Raw genomic sequence first — 19,985 nt, forward strand, 5'->3', positions numbered from 1 at the left:
GTAAGGTTTTCTATAATCTTTCTAAGTCTAACTAGTTTGTATACCGTATCCGTGTAATTCTCTAGTCGTTATAAAGGCTATCTCTTCCGGGGTTTTCTGCAACCAAAATGCGCGCGCATCCCAAATGTTTACAATTAGCTCAACTCAACTTTATTTATAAAGCGCTTTTACAATTTTCATTGTTACAAAGCAGCTGTACATGAGACATATTGACTATAAGCAAAATAATTAAAGTTGTACCTGTAAACACAAGAAAAGGTTGAAAACACAGAAGACAGACATACCCACATACAAAACACTCCACACACACAATATGCACACGTACTAACACACACAGACATAGAGACACACACACACACACGGATGCGCACACACAACACACACACGTACGTACACAGACAAGTACGCACACACACACACACGCTCAGTGAGAGCACACATTTAGGATAAAGGAGAGAGAAGCACAGGTCAAATATAGCAGATAATAAATTCCTATATGCAATATTAATTAAGTAAAACTTTAAGATTCTAAAGCAGCCCCCCCGGCCAGGCAGATAGTGCAAAAACAGTATGCAAACGGTGGCGAGGAACCCAAAACTCTAATCGAGAAAAAAAACCTCAGGAGAACCCAGGCCCAACCAGGGGATTCCAGTTCCCCTCTGGCAAAAGCTGCTGCCTCTGCACAAGCTCCAGAGAACTTGCACAACAAGGCTAAATAAAATAAATAAACTTAATAATAAAATAAATTATAGTTTAAGATTATCATTAATAATCTAATAGCATTTGAAGTTTTGTGGTGAAGACATGTCAAGAGACCGCGTCCTTCTTTATCCAGCTCTATCATCTCAGCTCTTGTCAGGTCCCCACTTCCCATTCTCCGCTCTACCATCAGGTCAGGCCATGAACTGCATCCTGCTCGCTGTGGTAACCTTGGAACAATGAGACAAGACTGGCTGAGAGTAGAGTACTGTTCTGTACTCTTTGATGCAACAAGTACATCAGTTGTGTTTTTGGTTCCGGTTGATCTAACTAATGCAGCCTAAACCCTCTGAAGATTTATATTATGGAAGAGTAGTGTATGCAAGATTAAAAAGATGCGTCTTTAGTCTAGATTTAAACTGACAGAGTGTGTCTGCCTCCCGGACAGTGCAGGGAAGACTATTCCAAAGTTTAGGCGCTAGATAGGAAAAGGATCTACCACCTGCACTTGATTTTGAAATTCTAGGTATTACCAACTGACAGGACGCCTGAGAGCGTAATGCACGTGAAGGACTGTAATACAAAAGGAGTTCATTCAAGTACTGAGGAGCTAAACCATGTAAGGCTTTATAGGTAATAAGCAAGATTTTAAAGTTAACGCGATGCTTTATAGGTAACCAGTGCAAGGTTGACAGAACCGGGCTAATATGTTCATACTTTTTTGTACGTGTAAGAACTCGAGCTGCCGCGTTTTGGACCAATTGGAGTTTTTGTAATAAGCCTGCAGGGCAACCACCTAACAGTGCATTACAGTAATCTAGTCTTGATGTCATGAATGCATGAATTAACTTCTCTGCATCTGAGATTGACAGCATATGACGTAGTTTAGATATATTCTTAAAATGGAAAAACGCAATTTTACAGGTGTTGGCGACGTGGCTCTCAAATGACAGATTACTATCGAATAGAACGCCAAGATTCTTTGCTGACGACGAGGGTTTTATGGAACATCCGTCAATAGTTAAACAGTATTCTTGGTTGTTACTTATAGCAGTTTTCGGTCCAATAAGTAACACTTCCGTTTTGTCCGAGTTCAGTAATAAAAAGTTGTTACTCATCCAGTTTTTTATATCGACTATGCATTCCATTATTCGATGGAACTGCTGTGTTTCATGAGGCTTCGAGGAAATATAAAGTTGAGTATCATCAGCATAACAGTGAAAGCTAACTCCGTGTCGCTTTATTATATCTCCTAGAGGTAGCATGTATAATGCGAAGAGCAGAGGCCCTAAGACTGAGCCCTGTGGTACACCGTACTGGACTTGCGATTTGCGTGACACCTCATTGTTTATTGCTACAAATTGAAAACGGTCGGATAAATAAGATTTAAACCATTTCAAAGCTATTCCCTTAATGCCGACATAATTTTCGAGTCTATGTAGGAGTGTGCTGTGGTCAATGGTATCGAATGCAGCACTAAGGTCTAGCAGCACCAATAACGAGATACAACCTCGGTCAGACGCCAATAGCAGATCATTTGTAACTCTGATCAAAGCAGTCTCTGTACTGTGACATGCTCTAAATCCAGACTGGAATTCTTCATTGATGTCATTCCTTTGGAGGAAGGAGCATAATTGAGTTGAAACTACTTTTTCCAGAACTTTAGATATGAAAGGTAGATTCGATATAGGCCTGTAGTTCCTTAGTTCTCTAGGGTCGAGTTGGGGTTTTTTGACAAGGGGCCTTATAACAGCCACCTTATATGCTTTAGGCACATGTCCTAATGTCAGAGATGAGTTAATAATACCAAGAAGAGGATCTATAATTTCTGGGAGCATCTCTTTCAGTAGATTTGTAGGTATAGGGTCTAGTAATTAGCCTATTGAGCGCTCCGTGAACCACGTGACCACACGGCGCCGAGATCGAGGCTTTGTCCGAAATCGCCCACTACACCCTCATTCACTATTCCCTACATTAGTTCACTAATATAAGGAGCGGGTGAAAACGAGTGAGTAAATTCGGACACTCAGCACTTGAATCGTTGCGGGCGCCGTCTTCTGCCGAGAGGCGGGAATTCATTCAGCGCGAGCATCACGAAAGATGGCTAGCAGCAGCAGCTAGCCGTGAGTGCTAGCCTTGAATGTCCACTATGAATTCGGTAGTGATGTTAGCTGTGACACCAAAGCTCCGATGCGTGTGTCAAAAAAATGAAACGATTTTCAGTGAAGCTTTGCATGCATGCTTGATTCGTTCTCTAAAAATCACGGTGGCGGTGACGTCGGAAGCTTCATTTCACACACACACGCACACCCACGTGACGGCTTCGTACTCCGATTCAAAGGTTTAAAAAAGCACAACACAGGGCGCGCTCTTGTGGGTTGTTGAGGTGTACTGTATTGCTTTGCATTGAATTGAATTGTTTGATTATAGCCTACTGTATGAGTTTATTGTTGCGAGAATTTGGGACTCATGGAACCTGTTGCAAAGAGAGGGCGTTCTGAAATGTGGGAACACTTTTATTTGCTTTCTCCCAATAAGGTTATTATTATATTAAATATATTAATATTGATATATTTTATGTGAATCATAAATGTACTTAAATAACGATCTTTTGGAAATTATATACTGTATATGGCTAATTATACAGCTAGACATAGGTTATGTTTTGGTGAACTTAGACTACCTCATAATGAGTGCTGAAAAGAATTGGAACATGTCTTCATTTTTCATATTGTTTTGGGTAGTAGTGTTATAATCTGGGGAAAAGATAACATATAGGCCTTGCTACACTGTAAACCCGAATAAGTTGGGAAAACTTAAAAAATTTGAGGTAATCAGTTACATCAGTAACTGAGTTTGTTGTACTGTTGTTGACTCCTTTTAATTTTAAACAATTTTAAGTAAGCAAAACTAGTAAGTTTTGAGTTTGTTGTACTGTTATTGACTCCTTTTAATTTTGAACATTTCGCAAAGTAACTTTTTTTATTTACAGTTAAATAAATGAAAGGTCTTAAGACAACCTAAACAGTTCAGCTGTATCAACAATTAACAAACAGCCTTCACAGAGAGTGATGCAACACACACGACCTCCCACAACCTAAGCATAAGCACCACTCTTCTGAACGATGGTGACCCCAAAAGTCAAAAATACAACAAACTCTTCTAAATATCCAAGATAATTGAACATTCATCATTAACAAGGCTTTTTCCTTTCTAAAAACTCATAAAATAACACTTCATTTCAAAATTTACTTTCCTAATGCAGTCTCTCGCAATTTCGCAAAGCATGCTGAGAACTGAATTTCATTCTCAACAAATCGTCTTGAATTAACTTGTTGAAATTAAGTTAAACTAACTCAAAAGTAAGAATTAGTTACAGGAACTCAAAACATTTAAGTTAGGAATTTTTTTTATATAAAATTAAGTTTACACTACTTAGACTGTTTAATTTCTTTGAACATTCGGGTTTACAGTGTAGACAGTGAATTATTTGTATTAGAAGAATGGGCCAAACTGTGTCTGCATTCATTTATTCGATTCATTAGTTGCAATAGTTTACAAACAAGAAAGATGTCCACACCCACAATACAAAACGTTATCTTTATTGTTTTGACTTTAAAGTATGCATTGGAACAGATTGTTGTCATATACTGATTCATTCATTTATTCATCTCATTCATTTTTGCCTTGGTCTGTTGTGAAACATTTCATGACACAGCTCATTCCCTCACTTTCACCAGCAGAGGTCCTAGTCGAGCTCTGATTTGAAAAGCTTCGAGTAATGCACCTTTTCCGAATCATTTTTTTTAAAGCTTCGGTGGTTCAAAAAGCGTCATGTCGCCATCACTAGAATTCGGACATCACTAAAAACGGATTGGCCTCGTTATTATGATGCATCATGGGATTGAATGAGTGCACTCAATAATGTCCACTATGAATTCGGACACCGCTAGAAACGGATGTCCCCTCAAATAGTGCACTATATTAGGGTGTAGGGGGCTATTTGTGACACAGCCTGAGTGTCGTAAGGTCGAAAATGATTGCGATGGCCAATCAAATAAGAAAAGAAGAAATTACTGGCCAATCAAATCAAAGATTTAGTTAGCGCTAAGAGACAGTCCTGAGGTAAGAAAAAAAATATATATTTGACAAATGTTTCACGATAGAAACAATAGAATAAATTCTGTTAAAAGTATCTGTAAATACAGAGAAGGACAGAGATAAGGTGAGTGAGATTTCATGTTAAATGTGCTAGAAACTAAAATACTGGCCAGTGTGCTTGTAAAATAAACCCGTGCTATGATGAAATGACATGTACGTGCAATTTAGTAAATATGTTCAATCTAAATAAAAAAAAAACACCAGATCCCACATATATAAATGAAACACAAAAATATTTATTTGTTTATTCGACAAGGCATATTTGTATTGAACGCTTACAACAACCGAGGCTTTAAAAATATGATATTTGCATATATATATATATAAAATATTTGTACACATATTGTCTTATTCTGTCCTAACGGAGGCTGTTCTGTTTCTTTTTAGATTTGTTTCCTGAGTGTTCCTTTTTTATGAACCGAATTTATTTCCAAGACTTTAAACCAATACAATCTTATCTGACAAACGTATTAAAACCAATTCATTCATTACCTATGGTGTCTGATTTGTTAACAGTGGTTTTATTTTGAACACTGAATGTACAAATAGTAAAGTGATGTAAAACACTGTTGTAAACTCTACGAAAACTTCGTCCTCGCATACAAAAAAGATTTCTGGAAAAACAAAACATATGTGTAAAATATTAAAAACTATGAAATGAGTTATTTCGCTGTTCTTTGCACATCACATTTTCATGTAGTTGTGTAAATCTATGGTTTACGATGTCAGTCAGTTTTGTTCTCGTCGTCTTTCTCTCGGTGTTTGAATCCCTCTCTTCTGCACTCTCTCTCCCACTGAGCTCCCGACAGGCGCTCGGAAGTCTCTCTGCTCCGCTTCTCCGTGGCCCGAGCGACGGCTTCATCGAAACACATGCTGACGCCGCTGTTTCTCTTCGCCTCTCTCTCGCCGTCTCTCTGGAGGTCTTTTCTGAAATCTATCCCAGCGTCCCCGCTGGCCAAACCATCTCGCGGAGCCTTTATCTCAGCCATTCCACCACCGTTGGTCTCGCTCGTTGGTTCTCGGCAGTTTTCTGCTGGTTTTTCCTCGTCTCTCTGGCAGGTGTCGTCTTCGGTTTCGTCATCGTGTGGTCCGTCTGTGTCCATGAACTGCAAGTGTCTCTGCGGTCTCTCGACGTCTTTGTGCTCGAACTGTTTTCTGAGGGTGAGAGCTGTAAGTTTGGAGCGTTGAGGTTTGGGTGGGACGGCGGGGACAGCTTTCGCGTGTTTGGGAGCAGACGTTTCTCTCTCTTCTTCTGGAACGGGACGGTCTTCAGGTGTCTGTGGCGGTTGCTCGTCGGAGGCAACAGATGACTTTTCCTTCACCGGCTCCTCTGTTTGTGCACATGAATCATCTTCACACGAGTTCTCTTCAGATGACATATTTCCCTCAGCTAAGCGTTCATCAACACCGTCTGTGTCTTTCTCTGTACCCTCAACGTTTCTTTCATTGTATTCTTTATCGATATCAAAACTGTTCTCCATCTCAACTCTTTCTTGCTCTTTGTTTTCTGCAGGTTCACACGGTTCGTGTTCCTTTACCTCTTCGCGTTCTTCTTCATCTTCAGTTGTTTTGTTGACGTCCTTCACGCACTCCTCCATCTCAACGTCCTCCTCAGGATCCTCTTCATTTCCACTCAATATTTTCTCACGTTCAGGAGTTTCCATCTCGAACACTTTGGGCTCGTCCTCCAGAGATTCTTCGCTTTTCTCTACTTCGACTGGTTGTGTCGTCATCTCCTCGCCGTCACTGATGGCTCTCTCGTGGACAGTCGTGTTTTCTTCGTCTGGTGATGGATTGATGTTCACTTCGTCTTGAGCGTCCGTTGACTCGGTGACATCAGTGATGATGATCTCAATGGCGGTGTAAATCTCAGTATACGGCGGAGCATCCACACGTGAGCACTGTTCTTGGATGGGCTCGTGGACACTGATGCTGGCCGTCTCTGTCCGGTTGGGCTCCAGTGAACAGGGTATCGGGTCCGGTCCGAAATATTTGTCCTCGTCGCCATCTGAATTCTCTGGGTCACCTTCTACCCTGTATACATACAGCAATAATACAGATTTAAAGGGATAATTCACCAAAAACATGAATCTATAAGAATTCTGGAAAAAAAAAACTAGTAGGATTTGCTTAAATTTTTGGTGTAAATTCATCTTTTTAAAGTAAATTTTACTTCAGAATTTTCTGCAAAGTTCTTGCACAGTTTTTTAAAAAGTAAATTTAATTACAAAACTGTGTGCAAAAACTTGAAACCGTTTAAAAAAAAAGTGAAGTCCTAGTCGCTATCTGAATTCTCTGGGTCACCTTCTAGCCTGTATACATACAGTAATAATACAGATTTAAAGGGATAATTCACCAAAAACATGAATATATTCATAAAGTAAATTTACTTACAAAACTGTGCAAAAATTATGTACACAATGTACACCAACAAATTAAGGAAATCCCACTAGTTGTTTTTTCAGTGAGAACTTAGAACGAATTATGAACCCATATGAGTTCACATTATGCTTTTTATACTTTTAGTTTAGGTATACACTCACCTAAAGGATTATTAGGAACACCTGTTCAATTTCTCATTAATGCAATTATCTAATCAACCAATCACATGGCAGTTGCTTCAATGCATTTAGGGGTGTGGTCCTGGTCAAGACAATCTCCTGAACTCCAAACTGAATGTCAGAATGGGAAAGAAAGGTGATTTAAGCAATTTTGAGCGTGGCATGGTTGTTGGTGCCAGACGGGCCGGTCTGAGTATTTCACAATCTGCTCAGTTACTGGGATTTTCACGCACAACCATTTCTAGGGTTTACAAAGAATGGTGTGAAAAGGGAAAAACATCCAGTATGCGGCAGTCCTGTGGGCGAAAATGCCTTGTTGATGCTAGAGGTCAGAGGAGAATGGGCCGACTGATTCAAGCTGATAGAAGAGCAACTTTGACTGAAATAACCACTCGTTACAACCGAGGTATGCAGCAAAGCATTTGTGAAGCCACAACACGCACAACCTTGAGGCAGATGGGCTACAACAGCAGAAGACCCCACCGGGTACCACTCATCTCCACTACAAATAGGAAAAAGAGGCTACAATTTGCACGAGCTCACCAAAATTGGACAGTTGAAGACTGGAAAAATGTTGCCTGGTCTGATGAGTCTCGATTTCTGTTGAGACATTCAAATGGTAGAGTCAGAATTTGGCGTAAACAGAATGAGAACATGGATCCATCATGCCTTGTTACCACTGTGCAGGCTGGTGGTGGTGGTGTAATGGTGTGGGGGATGTTTTCTTGGCACACTTTAGGCCCCTTAGTGCCAATTGGGCATCGTTTAAATGCCACGGCCTACCTGAGCATTGTTTCTGACCATGTCCATCCCTTTATGACCACCATGTACCCATCCTCTAATGGCTACTTCCAGCAGGATAATGCACCATGTCACAAAGCTCGAATCATTTCAAATTGGTTTCTTGAACATGACAATGAGTTCACTGTACTAGAATGGCCCCCACAGTCACCAGATCTCAACCCGATAGAACATCTTTGGGATGTGGTGGAACGGGAGCTTCGTGCCCTGGATGTGCATCCCACAAATCTCCATCAACTGCAAGATGCTATCCTATCAATATGGGCCAACATTTCTAAAGAATGCTTTCAGCACCTTGTTGAATCAATGCCACGTAGAATTAAGGCAGTTCTGAAGGCGAAAGGGGGTCAAACACCGTATTAGTATGGTGTTCCTAATAATCCTTTAGGTGAGTGTATTTTATGGAGCAACATCAATATACTTAAAATAAGTTTTCTTTAAGTGAACTTAACATCATACTTGCAGTATAGTTTACTATTTGTATATGATTTATATTATTGTATTTACAATACTTTTATAGAGTATATCTCCATATCTCCATCTTTTCTGTATTAGCCAAATATACACAAAGAAGTGTCATTTTAAGTCTATTTCAGGGAAGTACATAAAAGGTAGACTGAAAGTACCCTATATTATTTTAAGGCCTAGTCCACACGCACATGGGTATTTTAATAAACAGAGTTTTTCCTTCGTCGTTTTAAAAAAACAACTTGTCCACACGAAAACGCAAAAACACGCTATGAAGCGCTGTCAAAAGCATGCCAAACCAACAGGTGGCGATATAACCCTAACCATAAAGCCGCGTTGGCCAATCATAAGCCTAGAATCTGACGTCAAACAAAGGAGATAACAGCACGCATTCCAACGTCAAACGCCAAATCTCCGGTTTCACCGTCTACATGACAACGGAATTTTTTTTTTCTGTTTTCAAAAAAGTTCGGTTTCAGTGACCGGGTACTGCGTTTGCGTGTGGACGAACGGCCAAAACTGCATAGAAATAGCTGCGGTTTTGAAAATCCCCGTGTTGGTGTGGACAGGGCCTAAGTTTAAAACATTCAATTTGAAACAACTTAAGTATATGATGCAGTTATTCTCCTGTACGTACGTCATTGTGTTTGTGTCATTTGTCACATCATCTGATTTGACTTCGTTCTTCTCATCATCTACATGAAGATCCTCCATCTTTGAATCTGCTCTGACATGTTCTTCATTATAGATTTGGACAGAAGTGCCTGCCGGTGTTTCACCGTCGTCTGTAGCAGGTGTGAGAATCGTGTCTTCCGATTGGCTGAGGGACTGCGGCTCTTCGCCATTGTCTGGAGGAAGTATCACATCATCTACGCATTTTGATTGGCTGTCGGAGAGCGCGTCGTCAGCACAGCGGGCAGAAGTCTTGGCAGCAGACCAGGATAATCTGTGAAAATCAAGAGCGGATGGGAGACTTTGACAGAACATGTCCTCATATTCAGAATCTTTATCAGAGTCGTCTTCATCATCGTCAGCGCTGTAGTCGTCGTCAGATGATAATGACAGGGCGGGCATGAAGGGGCGGGATTTATAAGGTAAGCTGTGGGATTTTCCAGCGAGGGCTCGGTGGGTGCTCATGTTAACTGCTGGCGTTTCGCACTCATCACTGACGTTCTGTACCGGACTGACAGGTGCTTTATTGTTTGTGCTTTCATCTTCATCTTCCTCAACGATTTCTTCAGGTGCTTCTACTGAAAACTCAAGCTGAAAAACAGAAGGAAAACGAAAGATGTGTTCTAAACCCCACCTATAGAGCGCATTTCTATGCATCGGGACTTTATATAACTGCTCATTTTGATCAGACACACACCTGGTTGGATGCACAGCTGTCCATCATATCCAGAAAGCCAAAGGCGTCTTGAACATCCTGCTCAGAAAACTCATCCATCTCTCTCCCATCGGCAGATATCACCTGAGCTTGATGGAGGTGTCCTCTCATATCTGTGCAGAAAACATGATATGTTTTCTAATATATAATATTATTTCTTTATTATTTGTAAATACAGTAGTGGCCTAGGGTTTTGACACGAATCATAATCACGGTTAGTTTGGCCGATATTGAGATCGCGATCATTTAACACGATTACTCGTTGACTTTTGAAACAACATGGGAAAATAAAAACATCTCTTCTAAACTGAATTCAACTGAAAAATAAATGCAAGAGATAGCACAGCTGAACCGCTGTAAAGGAAAGGGTGCGCTGTGGATTTATACCACAAGAAAAGAGGATTCTTGCCAAATGGAGTGCGGCACAATAATCAATTTACCTCGATTGTTTTGTTTGTGTAATTGTTGAAGGGCAAAATTGACGATTGCGATTCATTTGCAATAAATTGCGCCGCCCTATAGTGGCCAACCTTTGAAAATTGACATATTTGCCTTTTATCCAACCATATTACAATTTCTTTTCATTTTTAAATTCATATTACAAAACAGTTCTTTTGCAAGTTGTGTTTGTGAATAAAACTACTTTTAATGTTTTTAATGTTTTTTAACTAATGTTTGCCAGCTTCTTGTTTTTCTATTTATTTTTTGGTATATATTTTGTATGCTCTAGTTTGCCTTTTTGTCAATACACACTTGTGTTTTCTCTGTTTTGTATTTTCATTGTTTTGTCAAAAAGCATTAAAAACAAATTCATTCATAACTTTAGGCCACTCCTGTATTTCAGATATGCCCCCCCCCCAGGGGACAAATAAACCTTCTGTGAAAATGACTTTGAAATATTAAAGAGTTTCTCCTTGAATGTGTTTAAGCACACGAGTTTGGATAACTGGATTATAAATCGTTATTACGCATCAGCATCATTCAGTCTTACCCATGTATTCCTCCTCTTCATTCTGGGGTAACAAATCTTCTACACTTCTCTCTATGGTCTCCTGATGCTGGGTCATATCTGACTTGACTGTTTCTTCATCTTCCTCCTCTATAATCTGTGTCGTCATCTTCCTCAAATCCAGCTGAGCGTCCGCGTCTCCTTTGCTCTCTTTAGCATCATCATCAGTTGTGCTCTCAACAGTGTACGTCTGCTCCAGCTCCGGCTCTGAACCCTTGACCTCCTCACCTTCATCTTCTGTTTCTGCTTGTTCTTCATCAGCAGCGTCTCCTTGCACGGTTTGTTCCTTCTCGTTCCAGCCCCCCTGCAGCACACCCAGCGCCAACCCGGACGTTATGTGAAGTGGCACAGTTACAGAGAAAGGTCCGGATATGTGGATGCCGGCACGGCGGTCTGCTTTACTGCTCATTCCCGGTGACCTGGAGGTGCCCTGAGATGACCCCTCGGCTCCGCCCATCGAATCCAGACGATTGTACGTGCCCGGAGTCCCACCGCTCACCATGCTCACCTGTGCCCCGCCCGTGCGCCTGTACGTCACAGCGTAACCGCTGGACACGCCTCCACCGATGGAGGCCATGCCCTCAGGGTTGGCCGGGGACAGGACCAGAGCCGGAGGATGCTTTGAATCTGAGAGAAACACGAGAGTGACATTTATGTCTTACAGCAGTGAGACTTTACGTGGACTTTTTTAATATCAATTAAAGGAGGCATGAATTAAAACCACAATTTTAAACCGAGCTTTTGTTATATAAGAGGGAATGGTATTCACGTGAACATCACGTAAGTGTCAGAACTGAAAACGCCCTTGTTACTGAAATAACATCTGTTATTGTCACACGGCCCAGTGAACGCCAGGTTCTGGAATGCACCTATCTATGACATCATTGATAGGTTGAACACCGCATCCACAGAAAGAGTATCAATGACTACTTCTCTAGCCCCGCCCACTGGTTCGCGCATGACAATTCTGAAGTAACACAAGTGGCACGGAACCAGATAAAGCGAGCAAGCAATAAACAAACATGCCGTTAAAGATAGCTAAATATTGTGCCATCCCTGGTTGTGGAAGAACACAGTTGCTGCATAACCTTCCTTCGGATTCCGATATTAGGAGTGCATGGTTAAAGTTACCGGGAGTCTCCCATTTGTTTATTTATCATGGAAACTCTCGTAACATTTGAGACCCGCGATAGCGGTGATCTTTTGTCCGGTTCGCGATCACAGGTCTCAAATGCTGACAGATACGGTCATATATCACTAAACACCATACAACTATAGGCTATACAAACTATACGCAAAGCCTTGCCATCACATCCAGGAAATAAGTCAGTAAATTTGAGTAAAATCATCCCGTGCGAATGATTCACATGAAATACTGATGTGGGGAGGTCATTTATAAATCACACGAGGTCCCCAGATAATGCTAATCTCGTGCGAATGGTGCTAATGTGTAACCTAACGTTACGTCTCGGACCAAATTCACAGAAGGCTCCAACTAAGTTTACTACGCAAACTGCTATCCAATCAAAGCAGCGGGCGTTTACTTATAAAGTCTTCATGGCGGAACGACCATTCAAACCGAGCGTTTGTAGAGCCGGCCTCAAAACCCGGGTAGAAAATAGCCTATTACTTATTGATTTTGAATGTAAAAATCACGCGAACGTCATAAGTAGACCTCGTACAACAGTATAAAACAATAAACAAGCCCAGTTCATCACACCTTTAACGTTAAAAATACCTTCAAGGGCATAAGGCCCTGAGCTCAGAGAGTCCATACTTTTGGCAGGTCTCAGCGATGTCTTCTCTTTATCTGCGGATTAAGGAGATACATGTTTAAGAAGGGACCAATTTGTTTTGCTTGATGTTATGTTTAGTTATCTATCAACTTGCTCGTACCTTTGGGGCAGTATTTGTTCTTCTTGCGTGGATCCTGAAGTCTCCCACCCAAGTTAAAGATGGACTTCCACTTTCTTCCTTTGAGCGAGCCTTTTCTCCTGGACAGATGCTTGAGGTTAATGGCGTTGATTCAACATGACCAATAAAGCGACGTTTGGAAAGGGATTATGGGTAAGTCTAGACACTCATTATTAGACAAAATGTTAAATGCTTTCTCATCTTCTTAATACATAAATGCATGGACACATAATTCTCCAGCTTCACCTCATGATTTGAGACATACTAACCGTACACAATAATATATCACTGCTGTCCTTCTGAAACCTCATACCTCCATATTCCATGGATTTTTGTTGTTGTTGCCATGAATCATTATTATTGGTCACCCTTTCGGGTTTTGTAAATATCTAACTAATAAAAGTAGTAAAAAGTGTTTGTCAACTTTGACATCACAGTGTGTAATCATTTGAACAGTACAGTGTTTCTTCCATTTCCTGTAAAACTGAATTTGGACATCCGTGGTTTCAGAAGGACAGCGACGATATGCAATGGTAAATACATAACAGTACAGACAGTAGAGAAAAAAGTAAGATTGTCCATACAAAAATAATTGTCTTGTCTTAAGGCTAAAATACACTACAAGACTTTTGCTCAGATTTTGCCCAGATTTTCAGTCTGGACTTGTTGCAGAAAATCTGTGCCCGTCTGCAGATTTGATCAGTTGTGTATGATGTCTAGTTTAAAAAAAATCTGTTCAGAGTTGTGTATTCCAGCCATTACTTGTCAGTGCTGTCAATAATAGCGTGGTATGGCCGCATGGGTGGAGGTCCATCTCCCGGACTCAGATTCCCAGAACAATGTAGGGGAAGGGACTTAAAAAATTGTTCGTCCTGATTGGCCAGTAATGACGACGAGGGGAGGGACTTCCGGCGCTCCATGGCCGATCCTGCAAAAAAGTCGACATGAAATCACATTTCAACCTCTTCATGGTTTAACATTATGTTACAGATGAAAAAAAAAGTACCTGGAGCAGCAAAAACCTCCGGCACATGCGTGAGAATAAACTCCACCACAATGGACTGAACTCGCACCTCCATGAACGCTGCAGTACCATTAAAACCAGTTGACTCGATGTCCTTCGACCTGCAGATAATCACACAAGTGTTATCATGATAACAAACAGGACGAATGAGAAATAGCACACACACACACACACCTGAGGAGGTTTGGAGCCCACACGATGGCCAGGTTTCTGGAATGCATGTTGGTCTGAGATGCGAATGTGGACATCTTGACCAGATGATGCATCAAAAATTCCAGCGTTCTAGAAGAAGGCGAGTGTTCAATCACAGCGGAGGATGTACAGAATGAGACACAACTGACGTGTGCTGTTTACCTGTAGTGAGGGACAGGTAAATCCTTCAAAACCTCTTTAATCTTCACCAGCCGCTCGTCCTCCAGCTGAACAGCCACTGCATCCTACAGAGAGAGAGAGAGAGAGAGAGATTTGGAAGAATGCTTATAACCAGACAGATTTTGCCCCCCATTGACTCCCATAGTAGGAAAAAATACAATGGTGGTCAAAAGTGCCCCAGATCTGTTTGCTGTGGTACATTTTTCAAAATATCTTCTTTTGTGTTCAACACAACAAATAAAGTCATTTTCCTACTATGGGAGTCAATGGGGGCAAAATCTGTCTGGTTATAAGCATTCTTCCAAATATCTTTCTCTGCGTTCATCAGAACAAAGATATTTATACAGATTTGGAACAACTGGAAGGAGAGTAAATGATGACAGAATTTGCATTTTTGGTGAACTATCCCTTTAAAATTCCAAGAGACGGATTTTGCACATTTTTGTCAAAGGGTGGTTACTTTGAAAACGCTAAAGTACTGTATAACACAGTTTTGCTTTATTTTAGATGTTTTTATTTACTTACATTCTAAACGGTGGAAAAAATATAAATAATGAAAGAATAGGTGTTTCCAAACACTTGACATTGATTTGTTTCTTTTAAGACACACAGAGATGAAGACTTACAGCGAAGCGGTCATAGAGTTCATATGTGAGCAGAGGGTTGGGCAGCTCTCTGAAATACGCTTTACATAAAGAACTGACGCAGTGAATATCCTGCAGATAAACATCTTTGTACAGTTCAGGAGTTCCTTCGGTGTCAAACTCGTTCCTGCCAGAAACAGAAAAGTTTTACAGTGAAACTGAAAATGTGATGTCATTACAAAATATCGACGCAAGTGTCACATCCACATGATTGCTGCTCGAGCTTTTCTAGAACTCGCTTCACTTTTTTCATTGTTTCATGATGATATGATTTCCAAGAAAGAGGATTACAGATGAGATCTCTTTAATATCTCGATAATTTCTCCTGGACATCAATGAGATTAAATGGAGAGAAAATGGAAACTTTTGCTTAGCTCTCATCTGCGTCTCAGATGTTTCTGCTGAGAAGAAGCGACAGAAATCTCAGAGATGATCTGATGTTTTTTTAATCACTATACACTCAAGAAAGGTGCTTCAAAAGGTTCTTTGATGCCATAAAAGAAACTTTTGGTTCCATGAAGAACCTTTAAAGTCCCCGTGAACCAGAAGTTGCGAACGTTTTTACTTCCGTATTCTGACACATTTCTGAGTGAAAAGGAATTTCAAAGGAGAAAATGAGTGGGCGTGGCTTGCGTGTTTCCCTGCGAATTGATTGGATGTGTGAAAACAGCTGTTGCATTGATTTTGAAATGAAGCTGGCAGCAGACTGACAGTTGAAGGGGAGGAGTTAACGGATGCTATAGTCATGAGATGGAGAGTCATCTCAGGGCGGAAGTGCATTTTCAGATTTTAACAAGATTATGTGGGTACATGAGTTTTTAAAAGAAAACGACCCACATTGATAAGCTGTTTCCTATAAACGCTGCAATATTTCATGAAAAAACAAGAATTGTCATTTTTAATTTCACTGGGACTTTAACATCTGAAGAACATTTCTGTTTCACAAGAGGTTCTTTTTGGCGAAAAAAGGTTCTTCAGATTATGAAAAGGTAAAAAAGAGATGGAACCTTTGACTGAATGGTTCTTCGATGGCATCGCTGTGAACACTCTACAAAAAAAGGTGCTTCAAAAGGTTCTTCGATGCCATATAGAAGAACCTTTTGGTTCCATAAAGAACCTTTAACGTCCGAAGAACCTTTCTGTTTCTGCTTCAGATGATAGAAAGGTAAGAAAGAGAGGGTTCTTTAAAGAACCTATGACTGAATGGTTCTTAGTGGAACCAAAAATGGTTCTTTGATGGCATCGCTGTGAAAAACCTCTTTAATTTTAAGAGTGTTTGTTGGATGATACTTTTTGTGAAACGTGTTCAACGTTTGCATGTGACATCTTTCTTTATAAGAAACGTCACCTGCTTTGATGTTTTGTATCTAATTCGAGGACATTCAGATCTACACGTGTGACTTTTTGGTGAATATCTTGAAGTGCTTTAGAAGTGGAATCACCTCAGTTTCTGCGTGTTGGACGAGACTCCAGACAGTCTGTAGATCCCGTCAACAATCCCATACTCCTCGATAAATTCACTGCAGTTGCGCAACACCGACGGAACTGATCACATGAAAGCGAGAGAGAGAGAGAGAGAGAGAGAGAGAGAGTTTGATAATGATGCATCAGATTATCTTTAAAGTCCAAACTAAATGATGGCGGTAATCATCTCACTGTCTTGTGCGGTGGAGATCAGGTGCTCCTGCAGGTCACATCCAAACACCTTATCTCTGTTCGCTCCTTTTCTCCGGCCTCTTCTCATGTTTTATTCCCTCACTGCCACTCAGACATTCAGCTCTTCTGTTTGTGTGTATGTGTGTGTGCGTGCCGCTTTAATGAACATTTGAACGAACGGATGATCTTAAACCCACATGATGCGACTGGAGAATATCTGAGGATTTACTTTCAGTTGACTTCAGGTTGACACACGACCGCTCCGGAAACTCTCATTTGGTTTGTTTCAGTAATGGATCACATTGTGCATCACTGCGGGGATGAATGGATGCCGTCCAGTGAAAGATATCTATAAAGAAATAACAACTATGTTAAATTAGATCTCCCATTGGAAATACAACATAGATTAAATCATATTCACAGTGATTTTAAAGTCTGTAGTCTTCGTGTACGACTACAGGTGTCTCTTTTGTCTAGATTTGTATTCCTCTGATGGAATATATACAGTGTTGATGAATTTCAAGTAGACTAGGCTTGTAGTAGAGTTTACTCCTTTGATTAAATACTTGTTCTCTTAGTTTGACATACCGTCTCATAAACATACATGTTCGAGTTTATAGTAACAAGTTAAGCCTTACGACTTGTACACACCGGGACAATAATCGCACTCGCTTATCGCCAGCGTTTTTTGAGACGTTTTTCAACGTTCATACCCAAGCGATTTCCACTGGCGATGAGCCGAGTGAACGTGTAAAATCCCTCCCTGACATAGATAGCGCGTAATGAAATACACAAGGTGGCGCAGCGCAACTTTATGCTTCTGACACTCTCTTGTCACACAGAAGAAGAATTCATTTTTGCACTTGAGCGCCACCAAGTAGTGTTTTACTGTAACTTCAGCAGCTCCAGGCACGTGAACAAAAGCGCCAATCTCATTGGTCAGCCAGTTTTTAACGTGGCGCGACAAGCAAAAAAAAGCCCATGGCATTTAAAAAAAAATTACGCTTTTACGCCTGGCGTTTTGCGCGGTGGTGTGCACACTCACATTGGCGCCCTTTGTTTAGTCACGAGGCGTTAAACGTCGACGATAAACGCGCGCGATTATCGTCCCGGTGTGGACAAGCCATTAAAGCTGTGGTCAGACTTGACTTTGAGCATGCGAAGATCGTTCGGACGGGTGACGCTTTGACCTTCTATTGGTCTCACGCACTCAAGTGACGCGAATTCGCAGGTCAGAGTTCACCAAACTTGAACTTTGCTATGCAGCGAAATGCTAAATATCGTTGGACGGCCTTGCATTTCCCGTCTGTCGCATTCGCATACATATGAATGGAAGTCAACGGAGGGAAAAGTCAAGTGTGACCGCGGCTTTAGGCTGGAATAGTTTAGAGTAAAAATAAATCAAACACGTGTGAAACTGAAGCCGATCTTCTTTCTACACAGCGATCATAGACGTTTACTTGAATTAAAGTGACAGTTCAAGCAAAAATGAAAATTCTGTCGTCATTTATTCACCCCCTTTATGACTTTATTTATTCGGAAAACAAAAGAAGATATTAGTTGGTAACCGAACAGCACCGGCCCTCATTGGCTTCTATTGTACGGACACAAAACCAATGCAAGTGAACGGGGGCCAGTTAACAACATTCTTCAAAATATCTTCTTTTGTGCTCTGAGGAAGAAAGAAAGTCATACAGGTTTGAAATGACAAGAAGGTGAGTAAATGATCATTTTTTGGTGAACTATCACTTTAAGTAGCTTAAAGGTGTATTTGAAGTATAAAACATAGGAACATACTTAGTAGGATACTTAAAGTTCAAAAATATAATATGATTATAGGGAGAAGTTTACTTGAAGAAAACTACTCAACAAGCATACTACAAAGTGTACTTTCATCCATTGAAAATGTGCTATAGGTTAAGTTATAAGTTCACTAGTCTTGTAGTTGCTTTACACATGAAAATCATAATTGCAAACTAGTTTAATACTGCTGAAGTATGCATAAGTGTGCATAAAAAGTGGGCCAGTTTAGTCCCAAGTAGTAGTAGAAATAGTACACTTAGAAGTATACTGCTAATACATAGGTTTTAGTATACCTACAACATACTTTAAAATAAACTTGAACTCTTCTGTACTTAAGTGTACTTAATAAACTGAATTTGAAGTGGACGTGTGTTTCGCAAAGATTATGTTCTGCAACATTTCCTTCATCTTTTTAGTCAAGTTCACGTTGAGGCCCGAATGAATTCGTTTTTTTAATTCTGAAGCCTTCAAAACCTGCCTGAACAAACCAAACACATGTAAGCTGGGTGCAAACCTCATTTCCTCTTCTGGCTTTAAGAGTTTTGCACCAACATTGAGCCACACCCTCAAACCTTTCGAATCTCTCGCTCTTGACATCCAACCATAAATATATCCACAGAAGATCCAAACTCAAAATCTTCTCATTTCCACATCTCAAAGGCCTTCGGAAAGCGTTGCGTTGTTGTCTGGTGTTTGTCAGAAGGACATTTTTCACCATGTTTCTTCCTCACTCTGTTGACGGGTGCTCGTGCGGAAATGAAGTGATCAGATCTGAGAGCATCACGCTAACATCACGAAATAAACCCACAGCAATCCGCATCCACACCACGCCAGGGAACATCGTCATCCAGCATCTTTACAGCGAAAACTCCCAAGAAACATTTCACGTCAGAAACCCAAATCAAGAAAGACGGCGTTCTTACCTTCTCTTTCCACCGGCTGGAGATTCAGAGCAAAATGCGTGTGTGACGCAAGAAACCACTAAACTTCCCTCAGTAACTTCCTGAGTCTTTGAGTTTCTCTCTGTGTTCATTCTTCATTTCTTATTGACGCCTTCGTATCCACCTGTTTTGTGTGCAAGTGTCTTTAGAGGAAGAAAAACATGGGGACGTTCACATCTTTACTTTAGTCTCAGTGAAGGGCAAAGGAAAGATACTGAGGTCATGACATTAATAAAACACACTGGTGCAGGTACATGGCCCAATAAACTGAACGATTACCATGTACTGTGCGTTTACCGTGCTATTTACATGCCACTTCATTTCACATTGATCATGTTCATTTTGAAAACCACAAAAAAGTGTGGTACATTAATTTCAGTTCCATGGCTTTACCATCTGATATCACTTACAAAAAGTGTAAAACCGGTGCAAAACCGTACTCTGGTCACACTTACAAATGTGCCGAATACTCACTCAAAACACTTTGGATAAAAGCATCTGATAAATCAATGTAATGGTTTTCAAAATGACCATGTTTTTTTTTT

General features: G+C 40.6%; 1 protein-coding gene across 2 annotated transcripts; it reads right to left on the minus strand.

Moving 5' to 3' along the window:
- Positions 1-4,304: 4,304 nt before the first annotated feature.
- si:dkeyp-68b7.12 (uncharacterized) lies at positions 4,305-19,617 on the minus strand. Of its 2 annotated transcripts, none has more exons than XM_057332974.1 (14): positions 19,423-19,617; positions 16,697-17,045; positions 16,483-16,585; positions 15,023-15,167; positions 14,379-14,461; positions 14,199-14,306; positions 14,007-14,125; positions 13,763-13,928; positions 12,983-13,080; positions 12,825-12,896; positions 11,069-11,713; positions 10,060-10,190; positions 9,328-9,953; positions 4,305-6,894 (listed from the first exon to the last, which is right to left on the minus strand). In XM_057332974.1, the coding sequence occupies exons 2-14, from the start codon at positions 16,782-16,784 to the stop codon at positions 5,586-5,588; spliced, it is 3,693 nt and encodes a 1,230-aa protein (XP_057188957.1). In that variant the 5' UTR covers positions 16,785-17,045; positions 19,423-19,617; the 3' UTR covers positions 4,305-5,585. The 2 variants fall into 2 exon arrangements, with proteins under 2 accessions (XP_057188957.1, XP_057188958.1); XM_057332975.1 differs by lacking the exon at positions 19,423-19,617 and adding an exon at positions 19,014-19,382.
- Between the last annotated feature and the right edge of the window lie 368 nt (positions 19,618-19,985).

Source organism: Triplophysa rosa, linkage group LG5 (assembly GCF_024868665.1).
Source record: "Triplophysa rosa linkage group LG5, Trosa_1v2, whole genome shotgun sequence".
NCBI classification, from domain to species: Eukaryota; Metazoa; Chordata; class Actinopteri; order Cypriniformes; family Nemacheilidae; genus Triplophysa; species Triplophysa rosa.